The sequence below is a fragment of the Hyperolius riggenbachi genome, chromosome 12, assembly GCF_040937935.1.
Source record: "Hyperolius riggenbachi isolate aHypRig1 chromosome 12, aHypRig1.pri, whole genome shotgun sequence".
Taxonomy (NCBI): Eukaryota; Metazoa; Chordata; class Amphibia; order Anura; family Hyperoliidae; genus Hyperolius; species Hyperolius riggenbachi.
In genome coordinates, this window is record NC_090657.1 from 42,197,041 (window position 1) to 42,216,643 (window position 19,603).

At 43.7% G+C, this 19,603-nt stretch overlaps 1 protein-coding gene across 2 annotated transcripts in view; it reads right to left on the bottom strand.

The window, feature by feature from the left end:
• SMARCD2 (SWI/SNF related, matrix associated, actin dependent regulator of chromatin, subfamily d, member 2) overlaps positions 1 to 19,603 on the bottom strand; it is an 86,231-nt gene that overhangs the window by 1,190 nt on the left and 65,438 nt on the right. For both annotated transcript variants that reach the window (XM_068262938.1, XM_068262937.1), the window contains exons 10-12: positions 14,346 to 14,481; positions 4,699 to 4,821; positions 1,310 to 1,411 (exon numbers count right to left, since the gene is read on the bottom strand). In XM_068262938.1, coding sequence (XP_068119039.1) covers positions 1,310 to 1,411; positions 4,699 to 4,821; positions 14,346 to 14,481 — 361 coding nt within the window. The remainder of the gene's footprint in view (positions 1 to 1,309; positions 1,412 to 4,698; positions 4,822 to 14,345; positions 14,482 to 19,603) is intronic.

A 19,603-nucleotide genomic window follows, 5' to 3' on the forward strand; every position in this document is an offset into this window, starting at 1 on the left:
CTAATCGATAGCGCTTTTTAAAGATGATAAAGGCAACAGATCTATTTTCCCTTAACAGCTACTTGTACTGTGACTTCTTAAAAACAAAAGGTATTCGTGATTATTCAGGTTGGAGTGAGCATATGTTGTCTCCCACGATGCACCACTGCTGAATATGCTAGATATCTACAGGGAGTGCAGAATTATTAGGCAAGTTGTATTTTTGAGGAATAATTTTATTATTGAACAACCATGTTCTCAATTAACCCATTGAACAGCATCTTAAAGAGAACCCGAGGTGGGTTCTAAGAATCCCATTAGCACACAGAGGCTGGGTCTGCATATAATGCCCAGCCTCTATACTGTCCTCTTCCCCCCCCCCCCCGCACTCTCCTGTCTCCTATAAATCAAACGCTGTGCTAGCGACTGTGCTAGGGAAGAGAAGCGGGCGGGGGAGTGGCGAGAGTGATAGGGTGGATGTAAACAGCCTGCTGGCAACCCGCTGCGTGTCGCTAGCATGGCGTTTGTTGCTATACAGTGCCCCCATAAATCAGAGGCTGGGCATTATATGCAGACCCAGCCTCTGTATGCTAATAGGATTTATAGAACCCACCCTGGGTTCTCTTTAACCTCCCTGGCGGTCTATTAAAAACCGCCAGGGAGCAGCAGAGCAGTTTTTAAAAAAAAAATAAAAAATTTAAATCGTGTAGCGAGCCGCGCTATGCAGCGGCATCCCCCCCGCCCTCTTCGATCACCTCCGGCGATCTCCGATCAGGAAATCCCAATCCTGTTCAAAGAACGGGATATCCTGGAGGGCTTCCCACGTCGCCATGGCGTCAGACGTCATTGGGAGTACCGAGCTACCCCTCAGCGCTGCCTGCCACTGATTGGCCAGGCAGCGCACTGGGTCTGGGGGGGAGGGGCAATCGGAGTGCATACGCAGCTAGCAAAAAAAAAAAAAATTAGGCAAATCGGCCCAGCAGGGCCTGAGAAATCCTCCTGCGCGAGCTCGGGCTTACTGCCAGGGAGGTTAATAAAAGAGTTTTTTAATCCTTTTCAGCCCTTTACAAATCAAAGATAGCTTTATTGGCATGACCAAGCTTCAATACAGGCATTGGCAAAGCAGGGGGAATGGGGAACATGGGATGGGGGTGCAGTGAGTTATTAGTTCATCCTTTACATACTCCCAGGAGTTCTGGTTCACCATGAGCTAGCTGGGCAATCTGTAAATGTGTTTTTATTGTTATTTCTGCATTACAGTCATCCTGAATAAGAGAGCAGGGCACATAGGACATACAGTTTGACCTATCACAGAGAATAAGAATCTGACCTTGAAAAAGATGTGCCTCCCCACGGCCTCCTGAGCCCATGGCTGCTGGTAGAACTCTGAATGCCTCTCCTCCTCTGGATTTCCCATCACATCAGTCATGATCTAAAGTCAGAAGAATTATTAAGTATGCAGCAAAGCATCTGAATTTTCAGAGACATAATGCATGTTTGAACTGCAAACAACTGTTACAAGAAGTGTTATAAGGCATGGCCTGGCTTCAATCCAGTAACTAATGCTGGGAATACACAGCTCGATTCTGAATCATTTAGATGGCTCGATAGAAAACGTCTGACATGTCCGATCTCCCGCTCGATTCTGCATTGAGGACAATGGAAAAAAGATAAGAAAAACGAGCGAAAGATAAGAGAATCGCCTGCAGAATCGAGCGGTGTATGCCCAGCACAAGACTGCGAGAGAGCAGAGTGGAAATACACACTTTAGATTTTCACCAGAGACATCAAGAATGATTGCTTCCACTGAAGAAAATGTAGAGTGAATAAGTGTGCCCTGATGTTACTGAAGTGGTCCTTTCTGAACCATGAAGTTGCAATAATAACGACCAACTTTCATTGTTCCTGCGAGTACTTGCAACTCTTCTTCCTGCAAGGCCCGGTCAGCTATTGTGCAGCCACGCTTCAGGAAGAGGAGCTGTGCGGCCTGGATGTGGAGGTGAACTGTGCTCAGCAACGGGAACAACGGAGTAGTAAGGCCTCTATAGGATTCTGAGGCTCCCCTCTCTTGAGCTAAGTATCTTCAACTCAGGATCACTTTATTACCCTAAATAACCATAAATTATTCCTACAGGTGACAATTGGAATATGTGTCTCATTAAACTGAATTCAAAAGCAAAAGTGATGACTTCATACTCAGGTCCCCAAACCCATTGCCCAATGCAGATAACGGCTGCTGAGGGGATGTTTCTGCCTGGCTATGAAGTTGTGCTGCTCTAAGGAAAACTCAAGAAAAGTAGGCGACTAAATAACACCACTTATTACAAAATAACACAACACCAGAGCCATTATAGAAAAAGCCAATGAGGAACTGTTGCGAGAATCTTAAAATGTAAAACACATACAAATAAGAAGTACATTTCTCCCAGAGTAAAATGAGCCAGAAATTACTTTTCTCCTATATTGCTGTCACTTGCAGTAAGTAGTAGAAATCTGACATCACCGACAGATTGTGGACAAGCCCCTCTTCTCATAGGGGGTACTCAGGGTTTTCTTTATTTTTAAAAGCATAGAGGCCCAGTGCACACCAACCGGCAATACGCGGCTGAGTTCAGAGCGGAGATCGGAGGCTCTGGCTGCAGGCACGTCGCTGGAATGAGGTAAGGTGAGAGAGGCTGTTTGCTGCTCAATTTATTAGCAGATCTGTGCGGGCTGCCTGATGAGGGGGGGGGCTGTTATCTGGGGCTTAAAACAACAGGCAGGCATCAGGGTGGGGGGGGGGGTGGATCTGATAATGGGGGCACATCTGGTTAACCTGGGGGGATAACCTAATACTGGGGCACATCTGGCTATAATGGGGGGGCACTAATCATGGGGGCACATCTGATTATAATGGGGGACCATTTTATCCTGGGGACACACCTGACTGTAATAAGGGGTGCCACTGTCTATCTATACTGGGGGCCGGCACATACAAGGGGCACATTTGACTATACTGAGGGACTGATATTGGGGACACATCTGGCTATACTGGAGGGGGGGGGGTTGCTACTCGGGACACATCTGACTATACTAGAGGGACATAAACCTGGTGGCATGTTTTTTTTTTTATCACAGTGGCACTTTTTATTTTTAAACTAGAATTGGTAAAGACTGAGAAATAATGCATTTTATTTTTTTCCCTCTTTTTCCCATGAAAATACCTAGTAAACAAAAAATTTCTTGGGACTAAATACCCCTATTGAAAGTCTAGTTTGTCTTGGAAAAAAATATATATAGATCATTTAGGTGTAGTGAGTAGGGATAAAGTTATTGCTGATTAAACAGGGACATAGCGAAAGCGTCAAAACAGCTCTGGTCCATGAGGAGAAAACAAGGTCTGGATGCGAAGTGGTTAAAGGGAAGGTTCAGGGAGTGGAAAAAAAAATCCATATCCACTTACCTGGGGCTTCCTCCAGCCCGTGGCAGGCCGGAGGTGCCCTCGCCGCCGCTCCGGAGGCTCCCGGTCGTATCCGGTGGCCGACCCGACCTGGCCCGGCTGCCAGGTCGGGCTCTTCTGCGCTTCAATCTGCGCCTCACGTCATCGGACGTCCTCCGTGCTGTACTGCGCATGCGCAGTAGTTCTGCGCCTGCGCAGTACAGCCCGGAGGATGTCCGATGACGTCAGCGCGCCCCCGTGGAACACAGAAGAGCCCGACCTAGCAGCCGGCCTGGCCAGGTCGGGTCGGCCACCGGGAGCCTGTGGAGCGGCAGCGAGGGCGCCTCCTGCCTGCCACGGGCTGGAGGAAGCCCCAGGTAAGTGGATATGGATTTTTATTTTTTTTCCCACTCCCTGAACCTTCCCTTTAAGGAACATTTAAAAATGGTTCCATTAATGTGATATTAGAAGTACAAAAGTTTGTTGTTCATATTCATTGGGTTTGATCGAACCAGAAAACTACAAAGAATTACATGTAGAGATCTGAAAATGTCCCTAATTAGATCTACGGTATGTACAGATCATCATTTACAGTAGATTTGCACATAACATTTCCAAGCATTTTAGTGATGGTGACTTATTGGTGCAACACTCAGCATCATCTTCAAGCGTTAATGTGCATCTCTACTATCCCTAAAAAAAGGACAATCTCTGCCAAATGATGTCTATATAGATCAAGCATTTTCACAAGATGCATTGCCACACCTGGAGTTTCCTAACCACCGCTGTGACAATCTGCTTCTTTCAATGTGAAAGCACCTAGCGTGGATAGTAGCTGTTACTAAGATAGGCTTAATTACTTCACACTGTGCGTAAGAAGAGCCAGCATCCTCATGGATGTGAGGATACCACCTCCTTGTGGAATTAATGTGTGAATGCAGTAAACCCTGCGAAGCTTTAGGGGTGAAAAGGGGGGCAAATATATTTTTTATTTATTGAATTTTGCAGGCTTCTGAATCAGTAAGAAAGGTAAAGGGGAATTGTGGGTACCATATACAATAAACTGTATACTGCTGCCATAGTTTCCAGCAAGTTTCTGAAAAACATTACAGCAGCTGTAGACTGAATTTAAAAGAAGATGTTGAATGGCCTTCAGTTACATAACAGCTTGAGTAGTGATGCCATATACCAAAGTGGAGTTACCCTTTAAATGCGTTGCTTCTTCCTCTCCCCCATGAGTATATTGCCTTTACTATAATAACCATTATCACACATATCATAGAAGACTTTTAGCACATTACCTTGAGATCCCTGCTCTGAGATTTCAGCCATTCCTGGATAAATTCCTGCGGATCATTGCTAAAGCTCAGCATAAAATCTCTCTGTGTCTTCAGCTGGTTAATGGATTCGATTGTCTCATGAATCTAAAAAAGATGAAAAGTTGGATATATGATTCCACAAGAACACTACATGGTTGGCAAACAGTAGGGTTCCTTTGTCTGTGTTCTGGTTGTTGTCTGACTATAAAGCTCCTAGGTGCTATGCGGCACTCTTTAGACTACAAAAGTGAGACAAACACACAAAATCATGACAAAGGCAGTAAGGAGTATCTTTTCTATAAAGCTTACCAACGGGAAAATCAGCAGCAATAGGTAATGTTCACAGTCTGTTTTAGCAAATGTCAGTTTACACTTTTATTATTAGTATTATGGATCCATATAGCACTGATCTCCATACAGCACTGATCTACAGGAAAGCCACAGTACACGGTCGTGTTGCTCACTCTTCCTCAAAGGAGCTGACAATCTAACCCCTACCATAGTGTAAGGCCCACTACAGAGGGACCACTTACATTAACAGTATCTGTGTTCTCCCCAAGCTCTTTTAGCCGGGTGCTCCACCCGGCTATATTTGGTGACCACCCGGCTGTCATCGGCTCACCTCCTCCTATGCTGTAAGTAGAGTTACCCTGCATTTTCATCTCGCCCCACCCGGCTAATTTTTCCTGCCACCCGGCTACTATTTCATGCCACCCGGCTGGAAAATAATTCTGGGGAGATCACTGAGTATGTATTTGGGGAGTGGGAGAAAACCTTGGTACCTGGAGGAAATCCACAAGAAGGCATGAAAAACATACAAACTCCATGTAGCTCTATTAGCCTGGGACTGTAATACTACAAGGCACAAGTGATATCCACAATGCTACTGTGCCACAGACTTTCAATGCATATTTTTCTTTATGGCTCTACAGGTCATGGGACCATTAGCAGTGCTTGTAGGCTGCACTAGAGGTAAGAAACTCTCTATGTTCTGTAAAGTGTTCCCCCTTATTTCCCAGGGGAATGGCAAATAACCAGCTTTCAAGTTCAGCCACGCATTTTACTAATCCGAGTGGCTAGCAATCATATTGTAACACTATATTAAAAGAAACCTAAATACTCTCGTTTTCATGTGCTCAGTGGCAGCCAACAGCTGAAATTTGGAGATTGAAGAGTGCAGGTCTCTGCCAGTCACGCTGCCTTCTTGGAGAGGAAGAATAGCCAAGGTGCTGCTCACCATCCCCACCAATCAGGATGTGTGAGGGGCGGTGGCCAGTCTGTTACTCATTCCCCCACCATTCCAGGAGGAAGGGGAAGAGTTTAGCATGCTTAGCCATCATTTTAAAGATTTTTTTTTACAAGTGATCTTCTAAAAGTTCTTTATATATATCCAGCATCTGGAAATCAATATCGACTCAGAGTGACTTTCATACCCATGATAATCTATTACCCTATCCAAGGTTGACTTGATTAACTATTCCTATGCAAACTAAATTCTTATTTTTTTAAAAATAATGTTTTAACTGAATTTGCTAGCTTCAGAAAGTAGAGTGTTCTGAGTGTCATTAATTTGCATGAAAGACTCGGATTGGGCTGCTGCAAACATGTGACCATGAAAAACCAGGATTGGGCTGCTGCAAACATGTGACCATGCAAAACCAGGATTGGGCTGCTGCAAACATGTGACCATGCAAAACCAGGATTGGGCTGCTGCAAACACGTGACCATGCAAAACCAGGATTGGGCTGCTGCAAACATGTGACCATGCAAAACCAGGATTGGGCTGCTGCAAACACGTGACCATGCAAAACCAGGATTGGGCTGCTGCAAACACGTGACCATGCAAAACCAGGATTGGGCTGCTGCAAACATGTGACCATGCAAAACCAGGATTGGGCTGCTGCAAACACGTGACCATGCAAAACCAGGATTGGGCTGCTGCAAACATGTGACCATGCAAAACCAGGATTGGGCTGCTGCAAACACGTGACCATGCAAAACCAGGATTGGGCTGCTGCAAACATGTGACCATGCAAAACCAGGATTGGGCTGCTGCAAACACGTGACCATGCAAAACCAGGATTGGGCTGCTGCAAACATGTGACCATGCAAAACCAGGATTGGGCTGCTGCAAACACGTGACCATGCAAAACCAGGATTGGGCTGCTGCAAACATGTGACCATGCAAAACCAGGATTGGGCTGCTGCAAACATGTGACCATGCAAAACCAAGATTGGGCTGCTGCAAACATGTGACTAAGCAAAACCAAGATTGGGCTGCTGCAAACATGTGACCATGCAAAACCAGGATTGGGCTGCTGCAAACATGTGACCTTACAATTAGATGGAAACTTCCTGTATTTACAGTATATGTGTTCAAATGCTATATCTGTTTGGCCTGAGAAGGGGGGGGGGGGGTATTTCCCCCACAAAATGCATTGCAAGGTAATACCTTTGTGGAACACTACCATTGCTCACATCACCATTACTGTACTTAGGAAGATTTCTTGTGCGATTATGATTGCTAAGCATTGGAAGGTGAAGGTCGACATCTAGTTACAGAATTGGATGTAAACTTTTTCCAAATTATTCAATGCCCTGAGAGTGGGACTGTAATGTTTTTAAAGAATACTACCTAGCAACTGAATTTATAAGCTAAATACTTACACTGGAAATGTAAAGAATGGTTGCAGACACTTTTCTGCTTATTTTAGTTTTTGAGAAAAATTGGAATGACTCCAGCTGACACATTTCACCTCTGCAGGCTTATTTGCAGAAGGTCAAGTCTCTTGGCTAGCACTGGCTTTGTAAAAAAAGGTGCTTGGAGCTTTTATCCATAGCTTTAAATGCTGCCTAAACGTGCGTACACACATGCGACTATAGTCGTTTGTAACGATCGTTCCCCGATCTTTACCAACGACGATCGTTACAAAAAACGAACCACCGACTATTAAGGCAAACGACGAACGAGCCAAATCGCTACAAAAGAAAGTTCTGTCTCGGCGGATTTTAACCAACGACGATCGTTTGCAAAAGTAGTACATCGTTGGAAACGATCGTTCGTACTAGGCTTGACATGCGCATTTCACTATTTCTTCGTGAAACTTCTCTTTTTTATGCGCAGGCGCAATAGTTGCTTTTTTTTGATGTAACGTTCGTTCTAACGATCAGATCGTTACACACCTTTTAAAACTAACTTTACTTAGGTCGTTCTTTCAACAATTAAAAGTTCGTTCGTCGTTCTTAACGAACGATCGTTGTCGCATGTGTGTACGTAGCATAAGTCCAGTGGATAATAGCACAGCATTTACCTTAAAATGTAACTGTACAGGTTGTTCCTTGCTTATTTCACAAATCCTCTGTCTGTATAACAGGGAAAGATTCAGCAGGTTAAACTGCTTTCTTATAGAGGAACTGTCGCAAAAATCTTAAAATTTAAAAAACATACAAATAAATAATTACATTTTTCCCAGAGTAAAATGAGCCATAAATCACTTTTCTCCTATGTTGCTGTCACTTACAGTAGGTAGTAGATATCTGACATTACTGATTTTGGGCTAGTCCATCTCTTCATGGGGGATTCTCAGCATGGCTTTTATTCTTTATAAAGACATTCCCTGAGAATGATTAATACAAAGATGCTGGCCAGCCTCCCTGCTCGCTGCACACTATTTTTGCAGTTGGACAGAGCAACTGCCATTCACTAAGAGCTTTTAAAAATGAAAAAACCCTGAGAACCGCCCTATGAAAATATGGGCTAGTCCAAAATCTGTCTGTAATGTCAGATTTCTACTACCTACCGTAAGTGACAGCAACATAGGAGAAAAGTAATTTATGGCTCATTTTACTCTGGGAAAAATGTACTTCTTATTTGTATGTGTTTTAAATTTTAAGATTTTCGTGACAGTTCCTGTTTAAAGGACAGGTGCGAGCTGAAAAAACCCCAAGATCTACTTACCTGTTGCTTCCTCCAGCCCCTGGCAGCCTATCTGGCCTTTGCTTCAGCTCCGGTGTCCCAGGATCCCCTCCGTTGCAGATGCTAACCTCGCCAGGTCGGCATCTCCTGCGCCTGCACGAGTGTGTGGCCCTGCCGCTCAGGTACAGGTTCTACAGCAGGGAAGGGCTGCACCTTAATGGGGAGGGTGCAGCTGCATTGGGGGAGAAGATGGCTAAACGGTTGGAGGAGATTTTAAACTAGGATCTGGGGGGAGGCGGGAGGATAAAGTCTCAATATGTAGACAAGATAAGGTAAAAAGACAGTGGGAGCCTAACATTATGGGGGGTGGAGAGGGGGGTGGAGACAGTGTAAAGATTAAGGAGGTTGGTAAAACTTCAAGTAGCCCATTTCGTGTAAACAAAATTGGTAAATGTGTTGGTAAAAATATAAAGTGCATGGTAACCAATGCTCGGAGCCTTGCAAATATAATAGAAGAACTAGAGTTCATTCTGAATGACAAAGGCTATGACATTGTGGGAATAACCGAGACATGGATGGATGAAAGCCATGACTGGATAGCTAATTTAAAAGGATACAATGTGTTTAGGAGGGATAGAACAGGGAAAAAAGGTGGAGGGGTTTGTCTCTTTGTTAAGAATTCTTTTACAGCTGTCCTCAACGATGAGATGGAGGAAGATTGCGAAGATGTGGAGTCCGTTTGGGTAAATATTCATGGTGGAAATAAAAGTTGCCAATTGCTTATTGGGGTATGCTACAGACCACCTCTTATTAATGAAGCTGCAGAACTGCGATTACTACAGCAGATTGAAAAAGCTGCAAGTAAAAACGAGGTCATAATTATGGGCGACTTCAACTTTCCAGACATTGACTGGGGTATTGAGGCTACCCATTCTGGTAAAAGCAGCAGATTTCTGGCAGCACTACAGGACAATTACTTGACTCAAATGGTAACGGAACCAACTAGGGGGGATGCGTTACTGGATCTGATCATTTCTAATAGACCAGATAATGTATCAAATGTGCAGGTTCAAGAACATTTGGGAAATAGTGATCACAACATGATAACGTTTGATCTGGTGACTGATAGGCCACGGGGCAGCGGGACCACTAAAACTATGAATTTTAGAAAAGCAAAGTTCAATCAAATTAGGCAGGCACTAAGTTTGGTGAACTGGGATAATGTACTACAAGGGGACGACACTGAAGGGAAATGGCAAGCTTTTAAACGTATTCTCAATCAATATTGTAGTATGTATATCCCATATGGAAACAAAATGTCTAGGAATAAAAAAAGGCCTCTATGGATGAATAGAAAGGTTAGGGATAAAATGAAGAGGAAAAAGAATGCCTATAAGGTCCTAAAACAGGAGGGGACTGAGGCTGCACTAAGCAATTATAAGGAGTGCAATAAAAATTGTAAAAAAGAAATTAGGCTGGCAAAGATCGAAGCTGAAAATCAAATCGCTAGGGATATCAAATCTAACCCAAAAAAGTTTTACAAGTACATCAACTCTAAAAAAAGAAAGGTTGATTGTATAGGAATCCTAAAGGATGAGGGTGGGAACTCAATGGTGGACGACCAAGGTAAGGCAGAGTTATTAAATGCTTTCTTTGCTTCTGTCTTCACAAAGGAAACAGCACTGTTGCAAATTACAGAGGCAGAAGAGTCTCAATCTTCTAACTGTAATATTAAATACTTAACGCAGGAAGAAGTAAAGGCAAGACTAAATAAATTAAAAATAGACAAGGCACCTGGCCCGGATGGCATGCATCCTCGGGTCCTAAGAGAATTAAGTTCAGTTATAGCTAAGCCCCTTTATCTTATCTTTTGTGACTCTCTTGCAACTAGCAGAGTCCCAGTGGATTGGCGTACAGCCCACGTTTTCCCATTATTTAAGAAGGGCAAAAAATCTGATCCAGGAAATTATAGACCTGTAAGCTTAACATCAGTTGTATGCAACTATTTGAGGGGTTACTAAGAGATACTATACATGACTTCATAGTAGAAAATAATCTTATTTCTCAGCATCAACATGGGTTTACTAAAGACAGGTCCTGTTTGACTAACATGCTCAGCTTTTATGAGGTAGTGAATGCTAATATGGATATTGGGAATGCTGTAGATGTGATATACTTGGACTTTGCAAAGGCCTTCGACACTGTTCCCCACAGAAGTCTGGTGCAAAAGTTGAGGATGCAAGGACTGGGGAAGAGTTTGTGTGCATGGATAGGGAACTGGCTAATGGACAGAAAACAAAGAGTTGTGGTCAATGGATCGTACTCAAAATGGGAGACTGTTGGCAGTGGGGTCCCACAGGGGTCTGTACTGGGTCCAGTGCTCTTCAATTTATTTATTAATGACCTAGTAGATGCAGTAGTGAGCAATGTTGCTATTTTTGCAGATGATACAAAATTGTGCAGAATCATCAACTCTCAGGAAGATAGTGTCATATTGCAACAGGATCTGGATAGGATGGCTATATGGGCACATACATGGCAGATGAAATTCAATGTTGACAAATGTAAAGTCATGCATTTTGGTCGTACCAATGGTCTAGCACCATACAAAATAAATGGGATACAGTTGGGAACATCAAACTTGGAGAAGGACTTAGGAGTACTCATCGACAACAAGTTAAATAATCGTACTCAATGCCAAGCCGCTGCAGCTAAAGCGAACAAAATTTTGGGATGCATTAAAAGGGAAATAAAAACTCGAGATGCTAGCATAATATTGCCCCTGTTTAACTCTCTAGTAAGGCCACATCTGGAATATGGAATTCAGTTCTGGGCACCACATTACAAAAAAGATATTGCAGTTTTAGAGCAGGTGCAGAGACGAGCTACAAAATTGATACGTGGGATGGAAGGTCTCGCTTACCAAGAAAGGTTAGATAAACTGGGTTTATTTAGTGTAGAGAAAAGACGCCTTAGAGGAGATCTAATTAACATGTATAAATACATTAGAGGGCAATATAATAGCTTGGCGGATGAGCTTTTTGTCCCTAGGCCTTCTCAAAGGACTAGAGGACATGAGCTGCGCATGGAGGAAAAACGTTTTAGCCATTTATTTAGGAAAGGGTTCTTTACAGTAAGAGTGGTTAAGATGTGGAATGCATTGCCACAGGAAGTCGTTATGGCAAACTCTATACCTGCATTTAAAGGGGGCTTGGATGCTTTCCTTGCGTTTAAAGACATCCATGGCTACAATTACTAGGTTATGCCTAATGATGTTGATCCAGGGATTTTATCTGATTGCCATCTGGAGTCAGGAAGGAATTTTTCCCATTTGGGGCTAATTGGACCATGCCTGGTGGGGTTTTTTTCGCCTTCCTCTGGATCAACAGGGGTATGTGGGGGACGGGCTGGAGTTGTACTTTGTACTGGTTGAACTCGATGGACGTATGTCTTTTTTCAGCCAAAATAACTATGTAACTATGTAACGATCAGGTGGCCTGGAGGGTTCTGCGCAGGCGCAGTACTTTTTTTTTTTCAGCTCACACCTGTCCTTTAAAGTGAACCTCCAGACTAAAAATCTACTCGGCAGCACTGAAAAGGCTTGGTGTTTCTTTAACAGTTTCACAGCATCAGAACTTTGTTTTTTTTTACCCAAGCCTCATTTTTAGCTGCACAGAAGAAAACTGCCCGGGCATTTTTCCCCTGATGCTGTGCAAAGCATGATGGGATTTCTGATGTTGTTGTTCTCCTTCAGCTGTTTTGGAGCTAATTTTTTTTTTTAATTTTGAATGTGAGATTTGAAGCCTAGCGTGGGCAGCTGGGAGGAGAAAGGACACAGTACAGTTGGAACTGTGTCTCATGCTCCCTGTCAACTCCTTTCTACCAAAAAGATGGCTGCCCCCATGAAAGAGATGGCTGCCCCCATGAAATCACAAACATTTGCTTGTTCTTTTAAAACACCGTGGGTAAGAGATTATATTACCTATCTATTTTAATTAAAATAACTAATGTAACTTAATGACAGTATGTTTGTTTAGGCTGAAGTTCCTTTTTAAAGAAAACCTGTACTGAAAAAAAGTTACCCTGGGGGGTACTCACCTCAGTAGGGGGAAGCCTCTGGACCCTATTGAGGCTTCCCCCGTCCTCCTGTGTCCCACGGCGGTCTCGCTGCAGCCCCCGAAACGCACAGGCGACAAATCTGACCTTTCCAGGCTCCAGCGGGGGCGCTGTTGCGGCTCTTCTGACGAAGATAGGCGGAAATAGCCGATCTCCGTCAGGTCCCCTCTACTGTGCAGGCGCAGGAGACTTGCGCCTGCGCAGTAGAGCGGCCCAACGAAGATCGGCTATTTTCGCCTATATCTGTGGGAAGAGTGGATACTGCGCTTGCGATGGAGCCACGGAGGTAAATATTTACATTGCTGCCGCTCCGGGAGGATTTTCGCCGCCGCCGTGGGGCCGAAGGAAGACGGGGGAAGCCTCAATACGATACCGAGGCTTCCCCCACCCGAGGTGAGTACCCCCCAGGGGAGGTTTTTTCATTACAGATTTTCTTTAAGGTAGCCATGCACACATAAATTACAACCCGATGCGGCAAAATAATTGCTCCCTCTCTGATCTAAATCTGACCAGAGAGGGAGCTATTCCTACCAAAAACAGCACATTGATTTTCAATAGATTATTGAAAGTTGTTCAAACTGCAGTGCTTCTCCCCACCTCCGATAGATTGAGATTTAACATCCAACCCAATCAATAATTTTGATAGATGTGATTGTATATACTAGGAATCAATTGGTAAAACTGATGTGTGTATAGTGATCTGATGACAGGCAGAGATACATGAAAACAATGTGGTCTCCTGGAATGGAGGCAACTGATGGAGCAGATTCCTGTTTAATCTGCTCCATTCATTAAAGTTCTCCCGTTGGTTTCAAGTGGACCTGAATTCTTAGGCCTGGTGCACACCAGAGGAGTTTTTCTGAGCGTTTTGAGTTTTTGAAACCTCCTGCTAATGTTATCCTATGTGTCTGTGCACACTGGAGCGATGAGGTTTTGTAAAAAAAAAAAAAAAAAAAACCCATAGCATTACTTTGGGAAGAGCTTTTGAAACCTCTAGCATTTGGAAGCTTTTCTGGTGTGTCTCAGCCCTTATGCTGGATACACACCATGAGTTTCCGCGTCGCACGCGGCCGTTGATACGCGTCGATTCGATTATTTCCGAACATTTCCGAACGAATTTCGATGATTTTTAGGTCGAATGCCATGTAAAGTATGGCAAATCGACCTAACGATCCATCGAAGCTTGAATCGGACATGTCGGAAATAATCGAATCGACGTGTATCGACGGCCGCATCGAACGCGGAAACGCATGGTGTGTATCCAGCATTACAGAGGACACAAGAAAACATAAAAATCCACCTCGTTTGTTTTTTTCTGAGAGAAGAGCCTAATTCCACCTCATTTCTAAGTAATCACAAGTGTAATATGACCTCTCAGCACAGAAATTTGGCAGACACAGCTAATATATAAACATGGAGGTTAACCCTTTGTCTGCTTCCATGAAACTAGGAAGTAGACACACTGCAGATTTATTGCAGAAGTTTTGTAAGCTGTAACAAAAATGTTTTTCTTTCAATCGTATTATGCTGTTGCTTATCTTTTAAAGCAGAGAGGAAATACTGAGTTGAGGTCCGCTTTAATGGAATGAGGTCTAACCTTGACGTCCAGACTGGCAATCTCTTGCTGGTTGGTAGTTGATGCCAGGAAATTGCTCATCTGAGCCTTCAAGGGGTCATCCACTTCAACGTCAATATCATAGCATGCAGTCTTCTTCTGATCATTTGGGTCCACGCTGTAGGAAAACGATAAGTAGAAACACCACTTAATCTAAATGGAAACTTGATTCATGCAAAAGATATAACGAAAGTGTCAGTCCAGCCCAAGTGATATTTCAGGGCAGATGATGCAGGACTTCATGACAGATTTCATGTATGGATTTCATTGTCGCTTTAAGAGAAAGTCTGGGATAAACTTACAGTCTCTGCTACTGCAATCTTTTGAAAGGAAAAAAAAATACGCACCATAAATTGCTCATGATTTATTTTTTTCAATGCCCAACCTAATTAAACTTCAAAAAGTTTCCGTTTACAGCCCTTCCAAGCATTAGCCGCATTACTGTTGCTAATGAATACACTTACCATGCAGATAAAGCCTCAGAAGCGCTACCTCATGATGTGCAGCTGCTGTTGAGAAACGCCTTGAACTAGCATGAAAACACTTTCTAATGAAAAGCTATGGGATCGGTGGCCTCCAAAACAGAGAGGACTGCGCTTGTGTTCAGGTGCCGTTACCCTAGGCAAGCACATTCCATTCATGTCTCCATAATGAATGCGTATTATTATGCAATATTCACCAGGCTTTATCAGCATGGTAAGTATAATAATCAGCGGTTATCATGTTACTAATATATAAGCAGGCTTTCACAAGGAAAAATACCCTCAGGCTAGATTCACAGTGGGACGTTGCGTTTTGATGCCACGTTAAAGTCGCACCGCAAGCTTACAACGCAACGCGCCTAAAAAGTGGCAACGCAGCGTTACCGTCGCATACAGCAGATACAGTAAAAAATACAGGCAATGAAAAGTATGCATCCAAGTCATTACTGAGCATGTGCAAACAGTCCAACGCAGCTAATAACGTGTATAACGCACTGCATGCAGTACTTTTACTTAACGTGCAGCGTTAGTCACTAACGTAACGTGTGCACTGTGAACGGGGCATTGATTTTTCATTGCAGTGAATGCTGTTTTAACGTGCGACTTTAACGTCCCACTGTGAACTTAGCCTCAGTGGTTTTCAGTGGGCATCTTTTTTTGTTGTAGAATAATTACATAATTCTTACTGAGCAACTTGTTCAGGTCAAATGAGGTGAAGGAAATACCCAGACACCTACGTGTACAGGGGATCCACTTGCTCCAGCCAACAAACAGTATAGATAGCGGACACTCATGCAGATATAGTTTAAGTTCCAAAGGTGAAGGTTTATTTTGTCATCTAAGAAAGAATGACAGTACAGCATTGTGCGCTGATGATAAATGGTGCTAAATCCCCCCTCCCCTGTAGGTTGTTTCTGGGTGGCCTTGTTAAAACTAACAGTTGTTCAGTGATAGTGACAACACATCTTCTACAAGCGAAAAAAATCCAGTCTAAACTGCCTTATTTTGTCTTTGATATATACCATCATCCTTATACATGAGAATGTTCCCAAAAAATGAAGCCAAATGTATTCTCCTCTATAAGAAATGTCATTATGTTAAACATAGGATCCGTTCAGACCTATGCCAACATGACCTTTCCGCTCCTTGAAGTGCAAAAAAGGAAACTCGCAGCATACAAGACACCGGACAGAAGTTGGACAGGCCATAATAGCAATGATATTATAGTAAGTCATGTCTGATAGAACGGACATGGATAAAAAGTTGGCCCGTGAGTCTCTGTTCCCTGAAGGGTGACAGCGTATGCATTGTCTAAGGTGTGAAACAAGCCTTACACAGCCTGCTCAGTCCCCTTAGGGACCAGATCATTTTTTTACAATCCCATTTGATTGGCTCACAGCAATTACAGGGTCAGGAGCCAATGAAACTGGCTCCAATAAAACTGGCTCCAATAATTTTATACACAGTAACTCAGTTGTCTCATGGCAGCAGAGTAAGGGGCAGTGTGCTTGTGTGTTTGCAACTGGGTGTGAAAAGCCAGTGTAATTAAATCTAAGCAGTGTATGATCTGGGCTGGTTTTAGCACCAACGGGAAAGTGGGGAAAAGTCAACCTAGGGCCCCCTACCCCCCAAGAAGTTCAGCACCCAGGGCCCCAAGCTGGCTGCCCTGCCTCACCCCTCAACTCTACCATGCCCCTGGTGCCCCTGCACCCTTTGTGGCTGGATAACAACTCACTGCTCCACCCGTGCTTCCCATCTTCATCCTCGCTGCCTGACTCACCTCAGTGACCCGGCGAATGTTATGCGTAATGACTCGCGGCGGACCATGGAGAGGTATCAGGGATGAAAACAGGGAGCACGGACAGAGCAGTGCGCTTGGACAGGTGAGTTGTAGTCCAGCCACAGTGCAGGGGCCAATTAGGGGGAAAGTGTGTGTGTTTGGGGGGGGGAGGGGTCCGGCAGTGAGCAGTGATGGGGAGAGGCAGGGAACTCTCGGGGGCCCTTGGGTAATTTCCCCCCTTACTTTGAAGGTAGCACCAGCCCTGTGTATGATTAAGCATCTATAAATGTGGCGTTGAATAAACTATGGTGCTGCGGAATAGGATAAAGCAGGCCTGTGTGAGAATAACTGCTGCTGCTCCTGAAAGGCTTGTCCTGCTTCCAGCTGTCAATACTGCAGAGCTTTGCAGATGAAAAAAATATGATTGGTTGCTATGGGCAAGACACACAAATAATAATTCCCATACTGAAAGTCATGGACTACATACAGTTTTATCACCTTCACAAGAAAAGCCGTACTAGGTTAACTGAAGACCGATGTCCACTTATTCCCACATCAATATCACATAACTGGACATGGTGAGAGCGGACCAATGGGAGCAGTTTAGTGAAACAGGAGTCGGGCGTTATTTACAGCTTCTCAGTCTTGCTACAGGAAGAAGGCAATTTTAACAACATTTTATACTGACAGTTGACATGGAGCAAAATATACGTTGTTTTCAAAGTTTTGCTTGAATCCATAGCATTAAAGGGACACTTAAGAAAAAAAAATGAGTTTTACTCACCTAGGGCTTCCAATAGCCCCCTGCAGCTGTCCGGTGCCCTCGCCGTCTCCCTCCGATCCTCCTGGCCCCTCCGGCAGCCACTTCCTGTTTCGGTGACAGGAGCTGACAGGCTGGGGACACGAGTGATTCTTCGCGTTCCTGGCCACAATAGCGCCATCTATGCTGCTATAGCATATATCATATACCATATAGCAGCACAGAGGGTGCTAATGTGTCTTGGAACGCCAAGAATCACTCGCGTCCCCAGCCTGTCAGCTCCTGTCACCGAAACAGGAAGTGCCTGCCGGCAGGGCCGGGAGGATCGGAGGGAGACAGCGAGGGCACCGGACAGCTGCAGGGGGCTATTGGAAGCTCTAGGTGAGTAAAACTCATTTTTTTTGTTTGACTTAAGTGTCCCTTTAAAGCGAGATTGTCCCTATAAAAATCAAAGTTCAACAGCAACCGGTCTGAGTGTATTAAGTGATAAAGATGCCAATCCTGCATTCAAAACTTGCAAAACTTTTTCTGCTGTTATGGTTTGAAGTTATCACATACTTTAGGAGCACTGGCCCTTTAAGGGCCCTTTTCCACTACAGCGATTGTGATTGCTGAATCGCAAAATCGCTAGTGATTTTTAAATCGCTAGAGTTGTTACTTTATCATAGAAATCACGAGAAGTATTTTCCACTACAGTGATTTGATTTGGAAATCGCTAATCGCAAATCGCAATCGCTTGCTGGAGCGATTTTTACAATGATAATGCAATGCAAATGAAAATCACAAATCGCAATCGCATAACAGAATTAACGAAAAATCGCAATCACTGGCGTTTGTGATTTGTGATTGCGATTGCTAGTGGAAAAGGGCCCTAATAGTCAGTGCCAAACAGTTGAATGCTGGGGGTTCTTTTTATCTAGAAAATATTCCTCCTCTTCCATTTATTTCCCTGCCTAGCTGCTTATCTGAAACACGATCCTCTGCTCACTTATGTTTACAAGCAAGGCTGAGGTGACTCAGCAATTGGAGGAGAAAAGAAAAAAAAAAAGACAGTGCAGTTCCTAGTATACACCTCAGTGGGAGTGTCTGAATACTTTGGGAGGAGGGCAGCTAATAAATACAGAATGAGCAAGAAAAGGGAGGGGGGTGGGGGAAACGAGAGTCAGGGAGGATATGATGTCAGTATTAGCTTAGCAAGATGGCCACTGCCTGGAATAGGATTTTCTGCTTGTATTTTGTAAAATTCACAGGAATCATTACGTGGATAGCACAATATATCTGTTATGTAAGTAGAACTAGTATTTATCTACTTATATATGTGTTTTTTATTTCTAGGTTAGCATGGGTGTCGCTTGTTCTTTAAGAGACAGGTTCACTTTAAGGGTACGGAAAGCCAGACTGAGGTAGGGTTGATATTATGAACACAATAAGAGATTCAGCCTCCAGGTACATTATAACCTGTCAGCTCTTTAGCTGAATAAGTCAGGTTTGGATATTCCTAGAGGGAAGCAATTTTAGTACAACTCGTAACTGTGCCAAGCAGAACATATGCTTCCTTTCAGAGGAAAGTGTGTTGAATTTTAAGAACCAAGTTTCACTTCTTGAAAAAAAAAAATACATATGCTTCCTGTTTTGAAGTGAGTAACACACTGGAACTGTTTCTCAACAGAACAATCCGACCATGACTAATCAGTAAAATCACATTTTTTGTAAAGTTACAGTGTAACTGTCTTATGTGGCCATCAGATGGATTTGGAATATAGTTTCCAGAGAAATGGCCAAACCCTCTACTGCAAGTGTCATAAGACACGACAGATTTTAGTTCCTAATCACTAATTAATCATCAGATTAATATGTCTGATGAGATGACAACAGAAGTTACACTAAATCAAATATTTATTTCAGCTTTGCTTTTAGAATGCGTGTTTATCTATAGCAGTGATGGCTAACTTTGGCACTCCAGCTGTGGTGGAACTGCAAGCCCCATGAGGCATTGCAACAGCAACAGCTCTAAGCATAACTCGGGGAGGCAGGGGCATGATGGGATTTGTAGTTTTGTCACAGCTGGAGTGCCAAGGTTAGCCATCACTGATCTATAGTGTTGTATTCAAAGCCAGGCTATACTTCATTTGATAGGCTTCAGACGTCTAATGATTTATGGGCGAGTGGGTAAGTTATTAAACCTAGCACCCGCCGGTCCTTGCACCACTGAAGAGGA